The sequence below is a fragment of the Mauremys reevesii genome, linkage group 20 (genome assembly GCF_016161935.1).
Source record: "Mauremys reevesii isolate NIE-2019 linkage group 20, ASM1616193v1, whole genome shotgun sequence".
Classification (NCBI taxonomy): Eukaryota; Metazoa; Chordata; order Testudines; family Geoemydidae; genus Mauremys; species Mauremys reevesii.
Genome location: NC_052642.1, coordinates 487650 through 513687, shown reverse-complemented (window position 1 = coordinate 513687; position 26038 = coordinate 487650). Strand labels below are relative to the sequence as shown.

Genomic DNA, 26038 nt, shown 5'->3' with positions numbered 1-26038 from the left:
TTTGCTCGCTGGTCTTGGTGGTTGCACCTTTCTCAGGTAACCCTCTGTCAACCATTAGCCATCTTTAGCTTTTAATCTGCCCTCATAAATACTCTCTCTAGTCCTCTAACCCACTTTTGCAGCCTGAGGACAGGCCCAGGGTTAACAACGGCCCAGGCAGAGGCAGAATGACAACCAGCTGGGCTGGAGCATAGCTCCATTGTAGACTCAAAAATGGGCAACAAAAATTATTAGGGGGCTGGAGCACATGACTTACGAGGAGAGGCTGAGGGAACTGGGATTGTTTAGTCTGCAGAAGAGAAGAATGAGGGGGGATTTGATAGCTGCTTTCAACTACCTGAAAGAGGGTTCCAAAGAGGATGGATCTAGACTGTTCTCAGTGGTAGAAGATGACAGAACAAGGAGTAATGGTCTCAAGTTGCAGAGGGGGAGGTTTAGGTTGGATATTAGGAAAAACTTTTTCACTAGTAGGGTGGTGAAGCACTGGAATGGGTTCCCTAGGGAGGTGGTGGAATCTCCTTCCTTAGAGGTTTTTAAGGTCAGGCTTGACAAAGCCCTGGCTGGGATGATTTAGTTGGGTTTGGTCCTGCTTTGAGCAGGGGGTTGGACTAGATACCTCCTGAGGTCCCTTCCAACCCTGAGATTCTATGATTCTATGACTCTCGGAGCACAAGGGCTGAAAGGGAACCTTTCCCACACAGCCAAGAGGCAACGGTTTGAGCTGAGGGGCCTGGGGAGTGGCTGGGCTGGGAATACCAGGTATGTGTGTTGGGCCCATGGTTGTCACTGATGCTGGCTGGAACAGGGCTGCAGCAAGCCCAAGGGAGCATGGTTTGCCAGGGGGTCTGTCATCTTCTCTGGGAGCAGAACAAAGGCTTGGTGGCATTGGAGTAGGTCCTCAAGGAATCAATTCTGAAGCACTTAGAGGAGAGGAAAGTGATCAGGAACAGTCAGCATGGATTCACCAAGGGCAAGTCATGCCTGACTAACCTAATAGCCTTCTACGAGGAGATAACTGGGTCTGTGGATGAGGGGAAAGCAGTGGATGTGTTATTCCTTGACTTTAGCAAAGCTTTTGACATGGTCTCCCACAGTATTCTTGCCAGCAAGTTAAAGAAGTATGGGCTGGATGATTGGACTATAAGGTGGATAGAAAGCTGGCTAGATCATCAGGCTCAACGAGTAGTGATCAATGGCTCCATGTCTAGTTGGCAGCCAGTTTCAAGTGGAGTGCCCCAAGGGTTGGTCTTGGGGCCGGTTTTGTTCAATATCTTCATTAATGATCTGGAGGATGGCGTGGACTGCACTCTCAGCAAGTTTGCAGATGACACTAAACTTGGAGGAGTGGTAGATACGCTGGAGGGTAGGGATAGGATACAGAGGGACCTAGACAAATTAGAGGACTGAGCCAAAAGAAACCTGATGATGTTCAACAAGGACAAGCGCAGAGTCCTGCACTTAGGATGGAAGAATCCCATGCACTGTTACAGACTAGGGACCGAATGGCTAGGAAGCAGTTCTGCAGAAAAGGACCTAGGGGTTACAGTGGACGAGAAGCTGGATATGAGTCAGCAGTGTGCCCTTGTTGCCAAGAAGGCTAATGGCATTTTGGGCTGTATAAGTAGAGGCATTGCCAGCAGATCGAGGGATGTGATCATTCCCCTCTATTTGACATTGGTGAGGCCTCATTTGGAGTACTGTGTCCAGTTTTGGGCCCCACACTACAAGAAGGATGTGGAAAAATTGGAAAGAGTCCAGCGGAGGGCAACAAAAATGATTAGGGAGCTGGAGCACATGACTTATGAGGAGAGGCTGAGGGAACTGGGATTGTTTAGTCTGCAGAAGAGAAGAATGAGGGGGGATTTGATAGCTGCTTTCAACTACCTGAAAGGGGGTTCCAAAGAGGGTGGATCTAGACTGTTCTCAGTGGTACCAGATGACAGAACAAGGAGTAATGGTCTCAAGTTGCAGAGGGGGAGGTTTAGGTTGGACATTAGGAAAAACTTTTTCACTCAGAGAGTGGTGAAGCACTGGAATGGGTTACCTAGGGAGGTGGTGGGATCTCCTTCCTTAGAGGTTTTTAAGGCCCGGCTTGACAAAGCCCTGGCTGGGATGATTTAGTTGGGTTTGGTCCTGCTTTGAGCAGGGAGTTGGACTAGATACCTCCTGAGGTCCCTTCCAACCCTGATATTCTATGATTCTGTGATTTCTTAACGGTCCTGTGAGGGACATACCTGCTGGAGGGGCCTTCCCTGGGGCCCCAGCACTAGATGCAACTTTCCAAGGGTGGAGAGGAATTATCTCTGCTTTATGACATGAGGCCTCTTTAAAATATGCAGGTGGAGCTGGCACATCCCCGCCAAGGTAATAGGGGAAACAAGTTGGTGTGTTGAGGCAAAGAGGCGCCATCCTCTGTGTGTGCAATGGCAGGGTGCAAGGTTCCTGAACAGAAGTTCTTCTTCGAGTGCGGTCCCTCTGGATGCTCCACTCCAGGTGACAGTGTGTCCCAGCACCGCTGATCGGAGATCTTTGGTAGCAGTGCCTGGTCGGGACGCACGTGCCCAGCTGCTGTCTCGCAGCAGCGTTAGGGTCTGCCTGTGCGTGTGCATCCCGCACCCCCCTCAGTCTCAACTATCCTCGGCTGAAGACGGGACATGGGGCAGTGCTCATCTCTTCCCTGGTTACTGTAGGAAATAAGTAGAGAAAAATAGAAATAGTTAGCTAGCCATTTCCCAGTTCTCCCTTTCCATTAGCATGGTTTGTTAGTTTAAAAAAAATAATAACATTTTTCCCCCTCAATTTAGTCTCTCGTTGAGACTTCCCCGGCCGCTCATACTTTCATTATGGTGGGGTCTCCAGGCTTTAAGAAATGTGGCTCCTGCAAGGAGTCTATGCCGCAGTCCGGTGGACACTCACTCTGCGTCAAATGCCTTGGCGAGACACACGTCCCTGCAACGTGTGTCCACTGTACCAACTTAAAAACTAGAGCTCGCCATGACAGAGACTTGTGGCTAAAAACGCTTCTCATGGAGAAAGCTCTGCAGCCGCCTATGGAGAACGGCAGTAAACCCTCTCCCTCACGCTCCCCTGCCAAGTCAGAACCGACTGGGAGCGCGGCTTCGCCCGCTCACGAGAAGAGTCAGGAAGCCCTAATGTCTCCTCTCAGAGACACTCAAAAGGGAAAAAGATCTCCTGCAAGGTCTTTACCCTTGGTGCCGACAGTGGCGAGAACAGGCAACTCTGATCGCCCCAGCACCTCAGCGGCAAATCACACAGGACGCAAAAGCAGGGACCCGACTTCCCACAGCGGGAAGCTCTCCTCAGCACCAGTCCTGCCAGCACGGATAATGGACCCAGTGCCGGCAACACGTTCCGCCCCAGTACCAACAAGAACGTCGGTATCGAGCCTGCCCACCACCCCCGCCGGAGCAGATTCAGACCCCCTGTGGGGCTCTTACAAATGTCTCATAGCTCCTACTAAAGCCAAGTAAAAATCACTCCGGGCTGCCGCTCACACTCCACGCTCCGCAGCACACCAGCCTAGGGAGCAGCAACAATTTCTGCACCAGCAGGATATCTCTGTGGCCCCTGAGCCTGACTCTCCGCTCCTAGACACAGAGCACTCACTGTTTGAACAGCAGCTCTCGCCACCTGACCTGGCTACTTTCACTGGCAGCGAGAACGACATATAGTAGCTGGCAGAGTTCTCTCCACCTGAGTCTCCCCCTCCACCGGAGCCATACATATCCTAAGACACAGCACATCATAAGAACTAGCCTCAGTTTCCCTACTTTGTCCCCCAGTGGCCGGGACCCAACTTTTCCTACCCGGTGCCCTGGCCTCAGTGGTACCCATGGTCGGCTCCTGCCACTGCTCCTTCTTGCGCCCCTTCTACCAGACTGCAAGCTCGTCCTACGCCTATATCCCAGCTCCATCAACATCTAGAGCTCCTGAACCCCCTCTTGAAGAGGTGAGCTATGAACCCTTCCCAGATTTACCAGCTCCTGCCTCGCCATCAGCCACAGAGGACACCCTCATGCCTCCACCTCCACAAAATGTGGATGACTTTAAGCAATTCCAGGAACTTTTCAAGAGAGTGGCACTCAGCCAGGACATCCCTTTAGAGGAAGTCCAGGAGACACAACATAGACTCCTCAAAATCCTCCAGCCCTGTGGACCCTCAAAGATCACACTACCCATAAACGAAGCCCTCTTAGAACCAGCTGATACTCTCTGGCAGACCCCTGCCTCCATCACACCAAAATGCAAGAAACCTGAATGTAAATACTACATGCCTGCGAAGGATGTCGATTTCTTATTTTCCCACCCACAACCCAATTCTCTTGTGGTGGATGCAGTGACACACAGCACAAAGCAGCCACACTACCGGCCCACTCTGCAAGACAAGGACCTCAAACGCCTTGATCTTCTGGGCTTCAAGGTTTATACCTCTTCCACTCTACAATTTAGGATTGCAAATTATTCCGCCCTCCTTGCAAGCTATGACTATGACAACTACAACAAAGTCCTTGATTTTACCTCCCATATCCCAGAGGACAGGGAAGCAGACTTTAAGTCAGTCCTCGTTGAGGTCATTTGGTGTCTAGGATGGCACTACAAGTGTCCATGGACATGGCAGATACAGCAGCCCGCACCACTGCCACTGCAGTGGTGATACACTGGTCTTCCTGGCTGGCTGCATTTGGTATCCCCAAAGATTTGCAGACCAAAGTGGAGGCTCTCCCCTTTGACAAAAATAAACTCTTTTCCAAAAAACATGATAATAGAATCATAGAATCTCAGGGTTGGAAGGGACCTCAGGAGGTATCTAGTCCAACCCCCTGCTCATCTCACCCCCACTTTGAGCTTGTGGGTTCAGATGGGGGGGACCATGTATATTCTGCCACACATGTATCTCACTCACCCCTTTTTGGAGCTTGGGTCATGGGGATGGGACCCGACTTGGTTTCCTCTAAACTAAAATCCTAGTTAGTAGTTAGTAGCTGCCACCACTCAATCAGGGATTGGGATTTGAGACATTCCCCAACCAAAATCCTAGAAAATCCCCCCCCATCCCAAGAGCCCCAAATCCATGGGAGCTTACAAACACCATTCCCCCCCCTCCTTCCCTCCCTTCTCCCCCTCCCTTTACCTAGAGAGACAAGGATCTACCCCCTCCCCTTCTCAAGCAGGACCAAACATAAAGCATTTCCTTTAGCAAACACCCAATTGCAAATATAGAAATCAAATCATAAGACTAATTCACCTTTCTAATTAATACTCACTATTAATTAGTAGAAACTACTCCAGGAGAACTTGGAGACATGACTGTCTCTCTTAGACCCAACTAAATCATCCCAGCCAGGGCTTTGTCAAGCCTGACCTTAAAAACCTCTAAGGAAGGAGATTCCACCACCTCCCTAGGTAACCCATTCCAGTTCTTCACCACCCTACTAGTGAAAAAGTTTTTCCTAATGTCCAACCTAAACCTCCCCCTCTGCAACTTGAGACCATTACTCCTTGTTCTGTCATCTTCTACCACTGAGAACAGTCTAGATCCATCCTCTTTGGAACCCCCTTTCAGGTAGTTGAAAGCAGCTATCAAATCCCCCCTCATTCTTCTCTTCTGCAGGCTAAACAATCCCTGTTCCCTCAGCCTCTCCTCATAAGTCATGTGCTCCAGCCCCCTAATCATTTTTGTTGCCCTCCACTGGACTCTCTCCAATTTATCCACATCCTTCTTGTAGTGTGGGGCCCAAAACTGGACACAGTACTCCAAATGAGGCCTCACCAGTGCTGAATAGAGGGGAATGATCACATCCCTCGATCTGCTGGCAATGCCCCTACTTATACAACCCAAAATGCCATTAGCCTTCTTGGCAACAAGGGCACACTGCTGACTCATATTCAGCTTTTCGTCCACCGTAACCCCTAGGTCCTTTTCTGCAGAACTGCTGCCCAGCCATTCGGTCCCTAGTCTGTTGAAGTCCTTCACACTCTGAAAGAATCCAGGGCCACTTTTGCGCACATTGGGCATATACCCATCAATCGCTAGGAGACAGCGGTATCAACCTTATCAGAGGCCCTGCGCACAACAGTATCACCAACTCCAGTCCAGACTGTATGACACTGGGAGAAACCGCAACAGACCTCCTAGGTGCAGGCAAAACCAGGCGCAACCAACTACTTCCCACCCATTGGGACACAAACAACAATTTTGAGGTGCTAGTCGGGGGTCTGCGTGACCACCCCTTGACTCTGCTGCCTATTTGCCCATTTGGCCACCACCTCCAGGCTTTCCAACGTCTGGCAACAGATCACGCAGGACCGCTAAGTCCTGGAAATAGTTCAGTCAGGTTACTCCATCCCTTATCTATCTTCCCTGCCCACCCTTCCCCATCCCTCTTCAGAGACCCCTCTCACAAGCGTCTCCTCTGTGCAGAGGTTGTTCATCTTCTCCACCTAGGTGCAGTGGAACATGTACCGACACAACATCCCACTACTTTCTGACCCAAAAGAAAGGCAGGGAATGGAGACTTATATTAGACCTACGCTGACTGAACAAGTTTGTATGTGTACAAAAATTCAAGATGTTTACACTGAATCATAGAATATCAGGGTTGGAAAGGACCTCAAAGCAGGACCAATCCCCAGACAGATTTTTACCCCAGTTCCCTAAATGATTGAACTCACAACCCTGGGTTTAGCAGGTCAATGCTCAAACCACTGAGCAGAATAATACCTGCGCTGGAACAAGGGGACTGGTTCACAGCCCTTGACCTACAAGACGCCTATTTCCATATATCCATTCATCCAGCACACAGACGCTTCCTGCGATTCACACTTGGACACGACCATTTTCAATACAGAGCACTTCCATTCGGTCTCTCCACAGCACCGAGGGTTTTCTCCAAGACCCTATCTGTACTCGTAGCCCACCTCCGCACACACAGAATTATACTTTTCTTCTTCGAGTGCTTGCTCATGTGTGTTCCACAGTAAGTGTGTGCGCTCACCACGTGCACCAGTGCCAGAAGTTTTTCCCTCAGCAGTACCCATAGGGGGAGCGCTGCTGCGACCTCTGGAGTGGCGCCGCTATAGCGTGCTAAAAGGGGAGCCGCATGCTTCCCCCACCCTCAGTTCCTTCTTGCTGCCAGTGACAGTGCATCAGAACTACTCGCTCCAGCTTTGCTGCAGCTCATCCCAAATCTTGTTCGTTGTTCAGTAGTACCTGTATCAGTTAGTTTGTAAAAGTTCTAGTTTAGTTAGTTATTCTTCAGGCCAGGACATGTCCCAGGGTTTAAATCGTGCGAGTCTTGCAGGCGATCGATTCCCAGGAGTGACCCACACATGGACTGTCTCCGCTGCCTGGGTGAATCCCACATAGCGACTGCTGTCAAATCTGCAGGTCCTTCAAACCCAGGACAAAAAAGAGAGAGACATTAGACTTCGGCCATTCTCATGGAGTTGGCACTGGCTTTGGTGCGTGGCGATCCCCCAGCTCCTTCTGGTGGCCGGCACCACTCTCTGTCGAAAAAGCAGAGGAAGGCTTAGTTGTCTCAGAAGCGTAGAGAGAAGGCACGGGGGGAGGCTAGACCCACGTCGGGCAGCCCCGGTTCCCCCCTGGGCTTTAGAGCCCCAACTCAAGTCAAGCGGAGCAGCCCGGTTGCGTTGACTCGGACCTCTCCAGCTAAAGTCCGCATGCCTTCGAAACCGGAGGCCCTGCAGGCAGCCAAAGATATTATGACCCTGCAGGTGCCGCTGGGATCTCGTCAGCCAACGCTGACCAGACGCAGATGCTGGTCAGAAGACTGTTCTTGGGACCGCTCGTCACCCAGTGTCCAGTCAGGACACAGCCCCCAGCCTCCACTCTTGTTGCCCTCCAGGTTGTCTGGTAGGGTGCCGTTGGGAGCGCAGTTCTAGGCACTACTCCATGCCGAGTGCAGAGCATCGGCAGGACAGGTGCCGACGCCGTAGATGCTCCTGCTCTCGGCGGATCTACCGGAGCCGCTGCCGGCATGGACGCTGTCACTGGTCACGCTCCAGCTCTCGCGTGTCTAGGCACTGTGCCCACGACTCCTGGCAGGGATCGCCAGCTCGGGGTCATCGTGGATCCAGGAGTCGAAGCGTCTCGAGGAGTAGCAGCTCGAGGTAGCACCGTTCCTTGACTTCGGAGTCCTGGTCCCGTGGCAGACGCCATGCTCGGTACCACCACGCGTACCGCTTGCATGGCACCAACAGGCCATTGGTAACCCAGACCTCGACCCTCACGCAGTGCCCTATGCTCCAGCCGGGCCAACCCGACCAGCTGGTGCTGCCAGTGGCAATGGCAGAGACCCCCATGGCAGAGCCAGTGGTGCCAGTGTACCCCCTGGCCCCCGTGCATGCCCAGCAAGGCCCTCGGTTGATAGCAGGAGCATTGGAGTCTCCATTAGCCGCGCTATCCAGATCTCCAAGGGATAGATCAGCGGGTCACAGCTCCTCGGCACCGCACGAGGAGTCTGATCAAGGGGTGGACCCCGTGGCACCAGCTGACGTTCAGAGCCTAGTACCAGCCCCCTCTCCCACACCGGATGACAAGATTGCAGCTCCACCCCCCTCCGTACCAGAGGAGGACTTCAGGGCTCATCAGGAGCTGCCAAAGCAAGTAGCATCCAGTCTCCATCTCCAAGCTGAGTAGATGGAGGGACCCTCAGACTCGCAGTTTAACGTGCTCTCATCCTCGGCACCGGGCAGAGTGGTCCTCCTGGTCCATGAACGGGTGGCCAACATCTCTAATGCCCTCTGGCAAACACCGGCCTCCCTGGCCCCGATATCGAAATGGGCAGAGTGCAAATACTTCGTGCCCACGAAGGGGCATGAATACCTCTATACTCACCTGGTCCCCAACTCCCTAGTGATGGAATCTGTGAACCACAGGGAAAGACAAGGCCAACCAGGACCCGCACCCAAGAATAAAGACTCCAAAAGACTGGACTCATTTGGCAGAAAGCTTTATTCGTCCGCCAGCTTCCAGCTCCGGGTGGCCAACCACCAGGCCCTCCTCAGACGATATGAGTTTAACTTGTGGGGGTCACTGCCAAAATTCGAGCCCTCCCTTCCGGAGCACGAAAGGAAGGAATTCAAGTCTCTGGTGGAGGAGGCTGCTTTGCAGACGGTGTCGGATGCAGCTTACACAGCTGCTCGGTCCATGGCCTCGGTGGTGTCCATGCGCAGGACATCGTGGCTACTGCTATCCGTGCTCTCCGCGGAGGCACAGTCTGCGATGCAGGATCTTCCCTTTGACGGCAAGGACCTGTTCGCGGAACAAACAGACGTGAGGCTCCACGGCATGAAGGACTCATGTGCCACCCTTCAAACCCTTGGGTTCTACGTCCCGCCCAAGGAAAAGCCTAAGGGCGCAAGCCTCCATCCCTGCGTCTCAGCCTAGATACGAGCCCGCCTACAAGAGGTCCAAAAGTCAGAAGAGGCCACCTCAGAGGCAGTCTCGCTCTGCCCTGGGCCCTCCAGGGGCAAGCGGCAGGGCAAGAGGCGGTTTTGACTGGCTGCGGGAGGGTACCCCGGTGACCCCCGAAAGGACCCTCCCACCAATAAAGTTGGGTTTCAGCAACCGCTTGTCTGCGTTTCTTGTGGAATGGTCCCGAATAACATCGGACCAATGGGTCCTCAGCACCATTTCCCAGGGTTATACACTACAATTTACCTCACACCCGCCCTCCCTCCCCCCTTCCTTGGACGGCAGGAAGGATCTGTCGCATTTACCCCTGCTACAGCAGGAAGTGGGTCGGCTCCTCAGCCTGGGAGCTGTGGAGAAGGTTCCATGGGAATTCCGAGGGAAAGGATTCTACTCTCATTACTTCCTGATCCCCAAGACGAAAGGGGGGCTCAGACCCATCCTGGATCTGTGAGGCCTCATCGGTTCATGGCAAAATGCCGGTTCCTCATGGTCTCTCTGGCATGTATCATACCCTCTCTGGACCCTGGCGATTGGCATGTGGCCCTGGACCTTCAGGACGCTTACTTCCATATCCACATATTCGAGGGGCACAGACGCTTCCTCTGCTTCCTAGTAGGACAGGATCACTACCAATTTACGGTCCTCCCCTTTGGCCTGGGTGTTCACGAAATGTATGGCGGTAGTGGCGGCCTACCTCAGATGCCAAGGGGTACAGATATTCCCCTATCTCAACGACTGGCTGCTCAAGGGCAGCTCGTGATCCCAGGTATGCAACCACGTGGACCTGCTCTTGGCCACATGTGCCAAACTAGGCCTCCTAGTAAACGAGGCCAAGTCGACGCTGGTCCCGGTGCAGCGCATAGAATTCATAGGTGCTCTCCTGGATGCCTCCAAGGCCACAGCCTCCCTTCCCATGGACAGGTTCCAGACCCTAAAGGGCCTTATAGCCTCGGTCATGGTGTTTCCTATTACCATGGCCAGGGTGTGCCTACAGCTCCTGGGCCACATGGCAGCGTGTACATACGTGGTCCGCCATGCCAGGCTTCATATGAGGCCCCTCCAGCTCTGATTGGCCTTGGAGTTCTCCCAGACCAGGGACAAACTGGACAAGATCCTCTCAGTACTGGCAGGAGTGATCACCACGCTTCAATGGTGGTCCTGCCCAGACAATATGCTCCAGGGAATTCCCTTCTGGGACCCGATCCCGTCGCTGGACCTAGTGTCCGACGCGTCAGACTTGGGCTGGGGGACACACACAGGGACCTCACGGACCCAAGGTTTCTGGTTCACCGGAGAGCTGTCCCTTCAAATAAATGTCAGGGAACGCAGGGCGATACGTTTAACCTGCGTGACATTCAGCTTGCAGCTACGCGGCAAGGTGATCAGAGTACTCACGGACAACACCGCCGCTATGTTTTACATCAACAGGCAAGGCAGGGCGAGGTCCTGGGCCCTCAGCCAGGAAGCTCTCAGCTTCTGGGAGTTTTGTATAGCCCACAACATCTCCCTGAAGGCTTTCCACCTGCCAGGCGCCAACAACACGCAGGCCGATCACTTGATCAGGGTTTTCTCCTCCCAACACAAGTGGTCGCTTCACCCGGAGGTCACTCATCAGCTCTCTTCCGAGAGTGGTGCACTCCCCAATAGACCTGTTTGCGACTTTACAGAACCACTGTTGCCACAGGTGGGGTGTGGGGAGGAACGTGATCTCGGACACCTTCCTCCTGTCGTGGTCGGGTCAACTCCTTTACGCTTTTCTCGTTTTCCCCTCATTGCCAAGGTCCTGGAGAAAGTAAAAACGGATGCGTCCTTTTGATTGCCCCTGCGTGGTCCTGATGGCATTGGTACAGGACCCTCCTAGACTTACTCGTGGCCCCTCCCTGGCCGTTGCCGCTCCGCCTGAACCTACTCTCCCAGGACCAGGGCTGCCTCCTCCACCCCAATCTGGCCAGCCTCCATCTGACAGCGTAGCTGATCAGTGGCTAGATGCGGAGGAGAGAACGTGTTCAGAGTGGGTCAGGCATGTCCTCCTCGAAAGTAGGAAGCCATCCGCACACCGGACCTACCTGGCAAAATGGTCCAGGTTCTCCGGGAGAGCAGGGTGTTTCCTCAACGTCTGCCCCACTCCAACTTATCCTTGAGTACCTGCTTCACCTTAGAACTCAAGGCCTGGCCCCTTCCTCTGCCAGGGTGCACCTGGCAGCTATTTTGGCATTCCATCCGCCGGTCCAAGGCTGCTCGGTTTTCTCCCATGCCATGAACAGGCGTTTCCTCAAGGGGCCAGATTGGTCCTTCCCTTATGTTAGGACCCCATCCCTCAGTGGGATCTAAATTTGGTGCTATCCCGCCTTACGGGGCCCCCGTTTGAACCCCTGGCCACAGGCTCGTGGTCTCACCTTTCCTGGAAGGTAGCCTTTCTCGTGGCCATCACGTCGGCCCGGCGGGTCTCGGAGCTCAGGGCCCTGACCTGCGACCCCCCCCGTACACTGTCTTTCACAGGTTCAGCTCCGCCTACACCCTGCGTTCCTCCCCAAGATGGTCTCCGTCTTTCACATGAGCCGGGACATCTTCTTACCTGTCCTCTGTCCTAAGCCGCATTCCTCTAACGAGGAGCGCCGCCTCCATATGCTCGACATGCGCAGGGCTCTGGCCTTTTATCTGGATCTGACTAAGCCATTCCATAGGTCTTTGCAACACTTTGTTGCTTCGGCTGAGCGCATGAGGGTCCAACCGATATCCACCCAGAGATTGTCTCGGTGGATCACATCGTGCATCCGGACATGCTACACCTATCGTAAGGGCTCACTCGACAAGGGTTCAGTCCTCATCAGCTGCCTTTGTGGCCCATGTCCCTATCCAGGACATCTGTAGAGCCGCTACCCTGTCCTCAGTGCACAAGTTCACGTCGCACTATGCGATCGTCTCCCACACCAGGGATGACGCTGTCTTCGGTAGGGCTGTGCTCCAGCCAGGGAATCTGTGAACTCCTACCCACCTCCATCACACACAGCTTGTAATCACCTACTGTGGAATACACATGAGCAAGCGCTTGAAGAAGAAAGGACAGTTACCTGTTCCATAACTGGTGTTCTTCGAGATGTGTTGCTCATGTCTATTCCACATCCCGCCCTCCTTCCCCACTGTTGGAGTTGGTCCGGCAAGAAGGAACTGAGGGTAGGGGGAGCGCGCGGCTCCCCTTATAATGCAGCAGCGCTCCTCCTACAGGTACTGCTGAGGGAAAAAGCTTCCGGCACCAGTGCACGTGGCGAGCACGCACACCTACTGTGGAATAGACATGAGCAACACATCTCGAAGAACGGCAGTTATGGAACAGGTAACTGTCCTTTCCCCTACTTAGACGACTGCCTTATCAAAGCCAGCTCCTACGACGTTAAAAGCGACAAACTCTACCATCTCCCTCTTCCACAGTCTAGGCTTGCAAATAAATTTCCAAAAATCCACCCTGATACCTACACAGCAGATAGAGTTCATTGGAGCTCACTTGGACTCAATTCAAACCAGAGCCTCGCTTCCACACAACAGATTCCTCACTACTACTCATCTCATATGCATGATCTCTGTTCACCCCAGAATACAGGCACGGACCTGCCTACAGCTTCTTGGTCACGTGGCAGCCACCATCTTCGTGGTCAAATATTCCAGGCTGCACATGAGATGCCTTCAGGGTTGGCTCAACTCCAACTACAAACCCAGCAGACACAGTTTCTGCATAACACTGACTCCACCACCAAATGTATCGGCCTCCCTACGTTTGTGGACAAAACCAGAGAACCTATGCATGGGTGTTCCCTTCCATCCACACTCCCCAGTACTCATGCTCACCACGGACGCTTCCCTGATAGGTTGGGGAGCGCACGTAGGCGACCACAAGGTACAGGGCTGCTGATCCCTATCTGCACATCAATCTTCTAGAGCTCAGAGCTGTCAGGTACGCTTGCCTTCACTTTCTTCCCACAATAAAGAACAAGTCCATCTGAGTTCTGATGGACAATATAGCATGTATGTTTTACATCAACAGATAGGGAGGAGCACAATCTCACTCCCTATGCACAGAAGTCATCTGACTATGGAATTGGTGCATACAACATGACATAGAAATCACTGCTTTCTACCTGCCTGGGTTTCACAACACTATTGCCGACTGTGACGAAGTGGGACTGTTCTTAATATTTCCCCTGAATACTGTGTGGGTGCCTCAGTTTCTGGCCGGCCCTCTGTCACCTAGCAACTAATGGCCAGGCCCTTCCCCCCTGCAAGGGGATGCTAAAGGTGTGGGAAAACAAAGAGGTCAGGTGACCTCCTGGCCTGGGAAAGGAACTCAGCAGAGAAGGAGGGGCTGGAGGGGGTGTCAGTTTGGGGCTGGCTGGGGACGAGGAGTGAGGGCAGACATGGGGGTCTGCCTCACTAGGCCCCAGGATGGACCCGGCCAAGGCGTCCGGTTCTCTGTACCTACAAGCTCTGTTTTAGACCGTGTTCCTGTCATCGAATAAACCTCTGTTTTACTGGCTGGCTGAGAGTCACGTCTGACTGCAAAGCGGGGGTGCAGGACCCTCTGGCTTCCCCAGGACCCCGCCGGGGTGGGCTCGCTGTGGGAAGTGCACGGAGGGGCAGAGGATGCTGAATGCTCCAAGGAGAGACCCAGGAGGTGAAGCCGTGTAGGCTTCTTGCCCTGGAGACAGTCTGCTCCGAGGGAGAGGAGGCTTCCCAAAGTCCTGCCTGGCTTTGTGGGGAGCAGTTCCAGAGCATCGCCCGGGGACTCCGACACACTCAGCAGACACTTCTCTGAGGAACACAAATGGGAATTACATCCCACAATACTCCGACTGGGGCTCTCCGTCGATAGACATGTTTGCCACTCCTCAGAACCGCAAATGCCATCTATTTTGCTCCAAAGTGGGACTTAGGAACGCACCTCTAGGGGATGTGTTCCTCATTCCTTGGAACAGCTCCCTCAGGTACGCTTTTCCACCGATTCCACGATACACAGGGTTCTATGCAACATCACAGAGGACAAGGCCTGGGTCATACTTACTGCCCCAGCTTGGCCCAGACAAACATGGTATCCTTACCTGCTACGCATGTCCAGCCGTCCTCCAAAGACTCTCCCCAACAGACCAGATCTCCTCTCCCAGAACTGCAGTCGGCTTCTTCATCTGCAGCTCTGGAAACTCCATCTGATGGCGTGGTTCATTCATGGTTTCAATCCCACAAATTAGCCTGCTCGGAACAGGTCCAATACGTCTTCCTGCACAGTAGAAGGGACTCCACTCGTAAGACTTACCTGCAAAAGTGGAAACGCTTCTCCCTCGGTGCTTCCACAGACGCCTGACATCCCAGACTGCAACCTTCCCTCACATCTTAGACCATCTTTACGAACTAAAACAGGACGGGCTTTCACTCAGTTCTATCAGAGTACACCTCACAGCCCTTACCACCTTCCATGACACTCTGGACAGCTATTCACTTTTTGCCCACCCTACCATGAAACGCTTCCTCATGGGCCTGCAAAATCTCTACCCTGAGATTCATTCACCAGTAGCCTCCCGGAATCTCAACCTAGTTCTCTGCGGTCTCACGAAACCTCCTGGCTACCTCATTCCTGCTCCACATGTCCATGAAAGTGGCTTTCTTAGTTACCATAATGTCAACAAGAAGGGTTGGTGAAATAAGCACCCTGATGGCCTACCCTTCCTACACCATTTTCTCTAAAGGCAAGGTTACAATACGACCCCACCCCAAATTCCTCCCCAAGGTGGTGTCTCCCTTCCACCTTAACCAGCCAATACACTTACCTGTATTCCATCCCAAGCCTCACACGACTCCACAAGAAGCGGTGTTATATACCCTTAATGTCCGATGGGCCCTTGCATTTTATCTTGACAGAACTAAACCATTTCGTAAATCCTCTAGGCTATTTGTTTCTACTACCGAGAGATCAAAGAGTGATGCTATCTCTAAGCAAGAACTCTCCAAGTGGATCTCAGACTGCATCAGATCCTGCTATCAGACCCAGAATGTTCAACCACCAGAGAGTGTTAGAACTCACTCTACTTGGGTGATGTCAACATCTGTTGCCTTCCTCCACAACATACCTATTACAGACATATGCAAGGCGGCCACGTGGACATCTAATCACACATTTGCCAAACATTATGCTATCACACGGGATACCACGGCAGACGCCATAGTCGGCCATATGGTACTGTCTACCACTGTCCCTCACGCAACTCCAAAATCCCACCAACCATAGGAGTACTGCTTCCATTCACCTGGAGTAGAGCACCCACAGGGATAGCACTCAAAGAAGAAGAGAAAGTTACTCACCTTGCAGTAACTGAGGGTGCTCCCCTACCCACCCTCCTCCCCTCTCAGACAACTCTACAGTAGAGAAGAAACTGAGAGGGCTGTGGGATGCACGCGCTCAGGCAGACCCTAACGATGCCACAAGACAGCAGCTGAGCGTGTGCATCCTGACCAGGCACTGCTACCGAAGATCTCTGATCAACGGCGCCAGGATGCACCATCACCTGGAGTGGAGCACCCACAGGGACACACATATCGAAGAACCTCAGTTACTGCAAGGTGAGTAACTTTCTCTTCTACCTTGTCCTGGGTTCACATCACCCGGACGGAAACGGACTCATCTTCACTAGGTTCCCCATCAGCTGCACAGACTGCGTCTCCAGTGTCCAGCACAATAATCAGAATCTTCCAGACACAGATTTCTCCCCTCCTGTGTCTGTCAGACTGAGATAAGGTGCCTGTTGAGAAAGCATGGGGCTCTGGAGGGGAGGACAGGAGTGCGGGGAGAGAGCAGACATAGAGTCAAGGAAGGTAAACTTCTTTCATCAGCGTGCTCCGTTTTGTTAGCATCTTCCTGCCTCAGGGAAACACAGAAGGGGAATGGAGTGAGCTTGATTGACAGCTTCCATTACCAGAAGAATCAGTCTTTGTAACAACTAGGGAGTGAGGACAATGAAAGCATCGACCTCAGGGTGACATTACGGCGTGCTGGGGTGCTCTGCCTAGGAGAGAAAACATTTGAGCCAAAGAGCATGGAACCCCCAGGAGCCCATGAGACGTGTTCAGCTAGGGCTGCACTGCCTCTCCAGCCAGGATTTGGGCAACCACAGTGGCTGGAGACTGCAGCCCACCCACAGTTTAACTGCAGTGGATATAGGGCCTTATATGGGATTGGGCTTGCTTTGGTCAGTGAGCGCAGCACAAAGTTGCAGACTGCTTGTCCTTTGGGGGTGTACGCAGCCCTCTTGCTGTGCTTAATGGAAGAATTGGCTGCGTCCTGTAGGATTAAGAAGGCAGTTACGTTGCCTCTTCCAGGAGCCATTGTATCTGTATTCCGCGGATTTCAAGAGAGATGCATAATCCTAAAGAAGGAATTAAACATGGCTGGCCTGTAGAATGGCCTTCCCCAGGCTCTTTGGCCCAGTAACATCTGTAACTAGCATGTTTTGATCTGGCAGTGAAAAAAGCGCATCCCTGTTTTTCATCTGAGTGCAGTCACATTTCTCATTCTTCCTCTCTGCAGCAGGCAGAGCAGCCCTGCCCCCACATGGCTAAGCAGTGCTAGACCCTCCCTGGCTCTCTGCTTGATGGAGACTGATACAGTTGCTCCTCTCTGTACAGTAATGCATGTCCTTTGGGGCAGGTGAAGAATTAATTTCACTTGGCTGCAGTACCAGGCATGGTTAAAAAGGCAAATCTCTTTTTTGTTGCTGCTGAATAACACAAATATTGGGGGTTGGTAAATAACAAAGAGGACAGGCCAGTACAGGACTGGATACACAGCAATCTGGTATCAGAGGGGTAGCCATGTTAGTCTGGATCTGTAAAAGCAGAAAAGAGTCCTGTGGCACCTTATAGACGAAGTGGGTATTCACCCACGAAAGCTCATGCTCCAATTCGTCTGTTAGTCTATAAGGTGCCAGAGAACTCTTCACAGCAATCTGGATCACTTGGTAGACTGTGCACAAGCAAACAATGTGCCTTTTAATATGGCTAGATGTAATATATACCTCTAGGAACAAAGAATGTCGGCCACACTTACAGGGTGCGGGGCTCTATCCTGGGAAGCAGGGACTCTGAAAAGGACTTGGGAGTCATGCTGGATAATCAGCTGAACATGAGCTCTCAGTGCTACGCTGTGACCTAAAGAGCTAATGCAATCCTGGAATGCATAAACGGGGGAATCTCAAGTAGGAGCAGAAAGGTGATTTTACCTCTGTAGTCGGCACTGGCGTGACCACTGCTTGGATACTGTGTCCAGTTCTGGTGTCCACAATTCAAGAAGGATGTTGATAAATTAGAGAGGTTTGAGAGAAGAGCCACAAGAATGATTAAAAGATTTGAAAACCTGCCTTATATTGAGAAACTCCAGGAGCTCAATCTATTTATCTTAACATAGAGCAGGTTAAGGGGTGACTTGGCCACAGGGGGGAGAGATAGTTGATCAATCTAGCAGAGCAAGGTATAACACAATCCAGTGGCTGGTAGTTGAAGCCAGACAAATTCAGAGTGGAAATAAGGTGTAAATTTTAAACAGTGAGAGTAATTAACCACTGGAACAACTCACCAGTGGTCATGGTGGATTCTCCATCACTGGCCATTTTTAATCTAGATTGACCTATGAGGAGAGGCTGAGGGAACTGGGCTTATTTAGTCTGCAGAAGAGAAGCGTGAGGGGGGATTTGATATCATCCTTCAACTACCTGAAGGGGGTTCCAAAGAGGATGGAGCTAGGCTGTTCTCAGCGGTGGCAGATGACAGAACAAGGAGCAATGGTCTCAAGTTGCAGTGGGGGAGGTCTAGGTTGGATATTAGGAAACACTTTTTCACTAGTAGGGTGGTGAAGCACTGGAATGGGTTACCTATGGAGGTGGTGGAATCTCCATCCTTAGAGGTTTTTAAGGTCAGGCTTGACAAAGCCCTGGCTGGGATGATTTAATTGGTGTTGGTCCTGCTTTGAGCAGGGGGTTGGACTAGATGACCTCCTGAGGTCTCTTCCAAACCTAATCTTCTATGATTCTATGATAAGCGGGGACTGGTTTCACACCTTTGGGGATGATGAACCAGAGGGGAAGGGTCTGAGTGTCTGGTGGTTAAGAACTGAGGAAGGACGGATTTGGAAAGACTCAGGACTAGAAAGGCTGCTGAGATCACACTGCAAGGAGTAACTAGGCTGCAGAATTGCTGCTTAGCCAGTCGGTCCCTAGTCTGTAGCAGTGCATGGGATTCTTCCGTCCTAAGTGCAGGACTCTGCACTTGTCCTTGTTGAACCTCATGAGGTTTCTTTTGGCCCAGTCCTCTAATTTGTCTAGGTCCCTCTGTATCCTATCCCTACCCTCCAGCATATCTACCTCTTCCCCCAGCTTAGTGTCATCTGTGAACTTGCTGAGGGTGCAAACTCACTTCGGCACTCACACTCCACACAGTCTGCACACCAGAGGACTGCGAGGAGTAAAAATAAACAAGAGGTGTATTTAATAGAAAAACCACAAACTTGGAGATGACAGAGGAAGGGAGAGCACACAGATACAAGTTACACAATAAATAAATGGCACCACACTTCTGGCTTCACATTACGATATTAGATAAAATCCCCTTTCTAATACAAGTTAGCAATTTCCTTTTAACAGTTTCCCAGCCTACCCACTAGCCATAGGCTGGATCCAGCATTCACAGACAGCCTCCCACCTTCCAGACGGTCCCCCAAATTCTGGATGAAAAGCCTCAGACACAAGCCTGGTTTTAAAAGGCTTCCCCCGCCTGCCTCGCTTTTCTTTGTCTCTTAGTCCATGGTGACTCATGTTTATTCAGAATGTGGAAAACCCCTCTTGATTGAAGAGCCAGGATGTCTGTGTCTTTCCATTAAATTTAATGATCCTCCGTTGTCTTTCCCTGGGCTGGGTGGGTACCCGAAGTTGGTTTCATGTAGACAAATGACTTGGGAGGTGCCTCTTCCTTTCTGAGCACTCACTGTAGTGTTAGTGCGGGGAGGGATAACTCAGTGGTTTGAGCATTGGCCTGCTTAAACCCTCGGTTGTGAGTTCAATCCTTGAGGAGGCCAAAAATCTGTCTGGGGATTGGTCCTGCTTTGAGCAGGGGGGTGGACTAAATGACTTCCTGAGGTCCCTTCCAACTCTGCTATTCTATGATGTAAGCTGGAGCTGAAGTTTTATGAGCACAGTTCTCTATAGACACAAATAAAAGCATCACAAGCATGGCCTGCGTACATACCTCATAATGATGATTAAGTTTAGAGCATGAGAAGCTTTCATAACAGACCTTAGTTTGCATGTGGTTCTAGTATATTAACATTGTGTACAATCAGTTTGTTCAACTACTTTTACTTTCGGGTTCAAACCCCCTGTTCTCCCATTGGGGTGTCTGGACCCTGATTGTCACAGGATCCCATGGGAAGAAAATCAAAGGGAAAATGTAGTTCTGGAGAGTTGGCAGTTTCTTGAAGAGACAATATGAAAGCATAACACCAAACGATACCAGTACAAAGGAAAGATTGGAAGAATAGTAAGAGGCCAATATGGCTCCATTAGGAACTCTTTAATGACCTGAAAATCAAAAAGGAATCCTACAACAAGTGGACATATGACAAATCACAAAAAGAATAGCACAAGCATGTAGCGACAAAATCAGAAAGACTAAGGAACAAAGCAAGTTACTAGCAAGGGACATAAAAGGCAATAAGATCGGGTTCTTTAAATACATTATGAGCGAGAGAAACACAAAGTATAGGCCCGCTACTTAGTAGGGAAGGAGAGCTAATAATTGAAGATCTCAAGTAGACAGGTGTTTAATGCCTATTTTGCTTCAGTCTTCACTAAGAAGGTTAATTGTAACTAGCTGTTCAATACAATTAATATTAAGAAAAGACTAAAGGAACCCCAGCCAGAATAGAGAATGAACAGTTTAAAGAATATGTAGATAAATTAGATGTATTCAAGTTGGCAGAGCCTGACAAAGTTCACCGTAGAGTATTTAAGGAACTAGCAGAAGCAATCTCAGCACCATTAGAATCTCTGAGAACTCATGGAGGATGGGTGAGGTCCTAGAGGGCTGGAGAAGAGCTGACATAGGACCTGTCTTTCAAAAGGGAGTTACAGACCAGTCAGCCTAACTTCAATCCATGGAAAGATACTGGAATAAATAATCAACTTGTAACCACCAAGAGAATAATTGCGAGGATCCCAACAAGGACAGTCATGGCCAAGGATCAGAGCAAGGGCAACCCTGAGGCTGGGAGTAGCAGAGGAGTTTGTAGTCAGGTCCAGGCCAGAGTCAATACCAAGGGTCATAGTCTGAATCAGGTGGTTTGAGCATTGGCCTGCTAAACCGAGGGTTGTGAGCTCAGTCCTTGAGGGGGCAACTTAGGAATCTGGGGCAAGCTCAGTACTTGGTCCTGTTAGTGCAGGCAGGGGCTGGACTCGGTGACCTGTCAGGGTCCCTTCCAGCTCTATGAGATAGGTGTATCTCCATTTATTTTGTAAAGGGAGGAGGGGTAGCTCAGTGGTTTGAGCATTGGCCTGCTTAGCCTAGGGTTGTGAGCTCAGTCCTTGAGGGGGCAACTTAGGGATCTGGGGCAAGCTCAGTACTTGGTCCTGTTAGTTCAGGCAGGGGCTGGACTCAGCGACCTTTCAGGGTCCATTCCAGTTCTGTGAGATAGGTATATCTCCATATTTTTTTTAGATGTAGTCTTCAGCTGTTTAAATTAGTAACCAGTACTGCACTTGTCTGTACTTGTCTGAAAAGGTAAGAGACAGCTGGAGCTAGTGGTTTGTGCTCAGGAAAACTGCTTTCAGCCTAGGATAAAATGGGCCAGTATCTCAGGACATGAGGACTGCAGTGGGATCCAGATGCATCTCTAATCCACATGTATTCTGGCTTTTAGAATTGGTTTGCAAAGCAACCTTTATTCCCTTCTAAACAGTCTAAAATAAGCTGCATTCTTCTGTCCACAACCAGGTATTGAACAGAGTATTGAACAAGAAGAAGGATTGAATAGATCATCTGCTGACCTGAGGATAAGGAAAACACAGGTGAGTCTCTGTCCTGGTGAATCTTGGTTTGGGAGGATGGAGGTTGAGACAAGCTTTGCGCACTAACGTGTCCCAGAAGGTGATGGAGGACAAAGGCTGCAGGTATTCTGCCCAGAGCCCTGAAAAGCACTTCGCAGTAATAGGGCAGATTGCTAGGTGTGTCTGCAAAAGAGCGTGCATGCTTTGTGCACCCCCAGCCTGCATGCTTTGTGCACCCCCAGCCTGCATGCCTGAAGACCCAGTGTGATTCCCGTGATCTGTGTATGTAATGTAAGAAAGGGATGTGTGCATCCAATTCCTCACATAGGTGTGCACATCAGGGCTTCTGTGTGGGTAACTTGGGTTTGGGGGGGGTTGCACATGTTTTGAAATATCTGGCCCAGTGGGATTTTATTGAACCAAGAAATAAACTTTAGTACCTGCACTTTGGGGACAGAAAGGTCCCTTCTGCAGTGTGTGCTAAACCTGGCTCCTCAGTGCGCTTTAAAGAGCATGGAAAGATGCTTTGTGGGATCATAAGAGATGTCAAAGCTGAATGACACTGTCAGGAAGTTTATTCCTTAAAAGTGATTAGAATATAAACTTCTGGATTGCGCTCTGCAGGCCCATAATCTGCTCCTGGAAATTCACTACCTTAATGGGGCACCGCCCTGGCTGGCAGCAGGGGCGGCTCTAGGAATTTGGCCGCCCCAAGCAGGGCGGCATGCCGCAGGGGATGCGCTGACGGTCCCACGGCTCCGGGGGACTTCTTGCAGACGCGCCTGCGGAGGGTGCGCTGGGACAGCGGCAGGCGGCTCAGGCGGACTTTCCGCAGTCATGCCTGCGGGAGGTGCGCTGGTCCCGCAGCTCCGGTGGACCTCCCGCAGGCATGACTGCGGAAGGTCCGCCAGAGCCGCCTGCCGCCCTGCCGGCAAAATGCCGCCCCAAGCGCGCGCTTGGCGCGCTGGGGTCTGGAGCCGGCCCTGGCTGGCAGCCAGGGAAATAGCAGCGTTTGAATAGTTAAAACAATTCTATCTCCCATTGCAAAGGAGTTCTTGGTAAGTGGCACCATTTCAGTTAGCAGGTTTCTTACTGTATTGTCACAGCGATGTGGCAGTAAGTCCTACTTTATTAGCAAAGGGTTTTCAAAGTAATAAGAGGAAATTGCTGTAAGTACATTAGAATCATTGTAAAAGCAAGTCTAATGCTGCCCTGGGTTCTATTAATGGGAGCACCAGGTGAAACAAGGGGGTGATTATTTCCCCCTATTCAGCACCAGGGAGACCCAGGGCTCATGTTATATGTTCAGTTTTAGGCACATGGACAGAGAGATTCCAGAGGTGAGCAACAGTAATGATAACTTAAGAGCTGTGAGAACAGAAGAGGAGATGTGGGGTGTTTGTCACAGAAGAAAGCCAGACAGAGGGTGGACACAGTGCTGTTCTACAGGGACATCCAGGCAATGCTTAGCTACTCCAGTAGTGGGCGCCGTAGCCAAATCTTTTACAGATCCATGATACGCTGTTCTGAGGAAGGCGTAGCACTAGAGGGCACTGCTGCTGGGCGAGGCGTCTGCCAGCATATCTCCTGTACCAGTGAAGAGCAAATTGGAGGTGGATATAAACTGGCCATCAACAGGTTTAGACTCAAAATTAGGCGAAGGTTTCTAACCATCAGAGGAGTGGAAGTTCTGGAACAGCCTTCCAAGGGGAGCAGCGGGAACTGGTTTCAAGACTGAGCTTGGTAAGTTTATGGAGGGGATGGTATAACAAGACTGCCAGTAGCAAAAATCCCCAAATGGCTGCGGACGGGACACTAGATGGGGAGATCTCTGAGTTACTAGAGAATTCTTTTCCAGGTATCCCCTTGTGGGTCTTGCCCACATTCTCAGGGGCTAAGTGATCTCCATATTTGGGGTCAGGAAGGAATTTTCTCCCGGGTTAATGGGGGTAGAATCCAGCTCCATCTCCCGTCGCTGGGCTGGCCAGGCAGGGCTCATGGGGGTAGAATCCAGCTCCCTCTCCCGTCGCTGGGCCGGCCAGGCAGGGCTCATGGGGGTAGAATCCAGCTCCCTCTCCCGTCGCTGGGCCAGCCAGGCAGGGCTAATGGGGGTAGAATCCAGCTCCCTCTCCCGTCGCTGGGCCGGCCAGGCAGGGCTCATGGGGGTAGAATCCAGCTCCCTCTCCCGTCGCTGGGCCGGCCAGGCAGGGCTCATGGGGGTAGAATCCAGCTCCCTCTCCCGTCGCTGGGCCGGCCAGGCAGGGCTCATGGGGGTAGAATCCAGCTCCCTCTCCCGTCGCTGGGCCGGCCAGGCAGGGCTAATGGGGGTAGAATCCAGCTCCCTCTCCCGTCGCTGGGCCAGCCAGGCAGGGCTAATGGGGGTAGAATCCAGCTCCCTCTCCCATCGCTGGGCCGGCCAGGCAGGGTTAATGGGATAGAATCCAGCTCCCTCTCCCGTCACTGGGCCAGCCAGGCAGGGCTCATGGGGGTAGAATCCAGCTCCCTCTCCCGTCGCTGGGCTGGCCGGGCAGGGCTCATGGGGGTAGAATCCAGCTCCCTCTCCCGTCGTTGGGCCGGCCAGGCAGGGCTCATGGGGGTAGAATCCAGCTCCCTCTCCCGTCGCTGGGCTGGCCAGGCAGGGCTCATGGGGGTAGAATCCAGCTCCCTCTCCCGTCGCTGGGCTGGCCAGGCAGGGTTAATGGGGGTAGAATCCAGCTCCCTCTCCCGTCTCTGGGCCGGTTTCATAAGAGTGAAACCTAGAAAAAACCTTCAGCAGTGAAGTCAGTAGCTCTGATTTTGGGCTGTGCACCCTTTTTCTGACTCCCTGACACTGTCACCACCATTGGCTTAGGTCACTTCTTCCTAGCTTTGTCACCCCAACCAGTTCAGGAACTCGGTAGCTGCACGGGCTTTGCCCAGGGTAGGCAACAGCAGCTTATCTGTGCATGGACAGGGAGATACCTTAATGTAGTGCATCAGTGTAGCTGATAACTTCGCTTCAGGCTCAGCCTGTCTGAAAACCCCCCTTTCAGGGGAGGTGAGGGTGGTTTCAGCGTTTGGGGTTTATCTCATTTTCCTGCTTGAAACTGCTGCATTATGTCTGATAGTCCGTTCTGCAGCTGGTGTCTAGTCAGTAGAGCAGCCTTCAGCACTGGACGTAATAGATTCTGCCGTGCCCTGCGCAGCTGTGGAAGGCTCTTGCCAGCTCCGCCCTGATTCAGTCTGGGAAAAGTGCTACACAAAACTGATTTAAAGCCAATGATTGAAAGGAATCCCTCCAGAGCATGCTGCAGCTCCCACCTGCTGGGATGTTCGCTGGAGCAGGACATAACAAAGCTCCCAACTTTTGCCACATCACAGCACTTCCTGCCTGACCCAGCCAGGGGTCTTGGGCAGATGGCAAACGCTGCTGCTCACCAGCTCGCCCTGGGACAGGGTGCATGTGGGCAGCAGCGAGCACCTTGTAGCAAAATCTTCCCATTATACAAATAACTGCCTGAAAATCAGGGAGAGGAAAATACAGAGGGCAGGAGAAAGAAAAAAACACACAACCCATGATTTTAAGGGGGCTCCATCATTTTTGCTGCATTCTACAACATGCTGCTAATTCTAAGCTTGCTTTTTAAAAATTGGTTTCTGCCCTTTCCCATTGCAAAGTGTGACAAAGCTCCTCCCCTACCTTGGTGGGTCCTGCGCTTATTGGCGGATTTGCTCACCTCAGAGATCTTCCCCTCTGGTGGAACCCACAGTCTGGGTCAACTCCTCCTGTGTCTGATCAGGAGTTGGGAGGTTTGGGAGGAACCTGGGCCCGCCCTCTACTCCGGGTTCCAGCCCAGGGCCCTGTGGATTGCAGCTGTCGAGAGTGCCTCCTGTAATAGCTGCATGACAGCTACAACTCCCTGGGCTGCTTCCCCATGGCCTCCTCCCAACACCTTCTTTATCCTCACCACAGGACCTTCCTCCTGGTGTCTGATAACGCTTGTACTCCTCAGTCCTCCAGCAGCACAGCCTCTCACTCTCAGCTCCTTGCGCCTCTTGCTCCCAGCTCCTCACACTGGGAGGCTTTTAACTAGTTCCAGCCAGCCCTTGATTGGCTTCAGGTGTCCCAATCGATGTAGCTATCTCCACTGCCTTCTAGAAAGATCTTAATTGGCCCCAGGTGTCTTGATTAACCTGGAGCAACTGCCATTTGGTTACCATGGTACCAGGGATTTGTGTAGCCTGGGGCTAACATACCTGTTCCTCAGTATTTTACTGTCGCCATCTGGCCTTGCCCCATCACAAAAGATACAGCTGCTACTATCCGAGTGCAGTTGTGCCCACAAACCCCAGCCTAGGGTAGAGCCCCACTGTGCTAGGCGCTGTGCGCACGCATCCTGAGAGGCAATCCCTGCCCTGAAGAGTTTGAATTCAGAGACAAGGGCAGGGAAGGGAACCGAAGGAGGGATAGCTCAGTGGTTTGAGCATTGGCCTGCTAAACCCAGGGTTGTGAGTTCAATCCTTGAGGGGG

General features: G+C 51.8%; 1 protein-coding gene across 2 annotated transcripts in view; it reads left to right on the top strand.

Moving 5' to 3' along the window:
- Positions 1–26038, top strand: part of STX1A (syntaxin 1A) — a 253948-nt gene that overhangs the window by 175352 nt on the left and 52558 nt on the right. For both annotated transcript variants that reach the window (XR_005590229.1, XM_039508497.1), the window contains exon 5: positions 21476–21549. Coding sequence is in view for 1 of the 2 variants with exons in the window: in XM_039508497.1 (XP_039364431.1) it covers positions 21476–21549 (74 nt within the window). In the remaining variant the exon portion in view is untranslated. The remainder of the gene's footprint in view (positions 1–21475; positions 21550–26038) is intronic.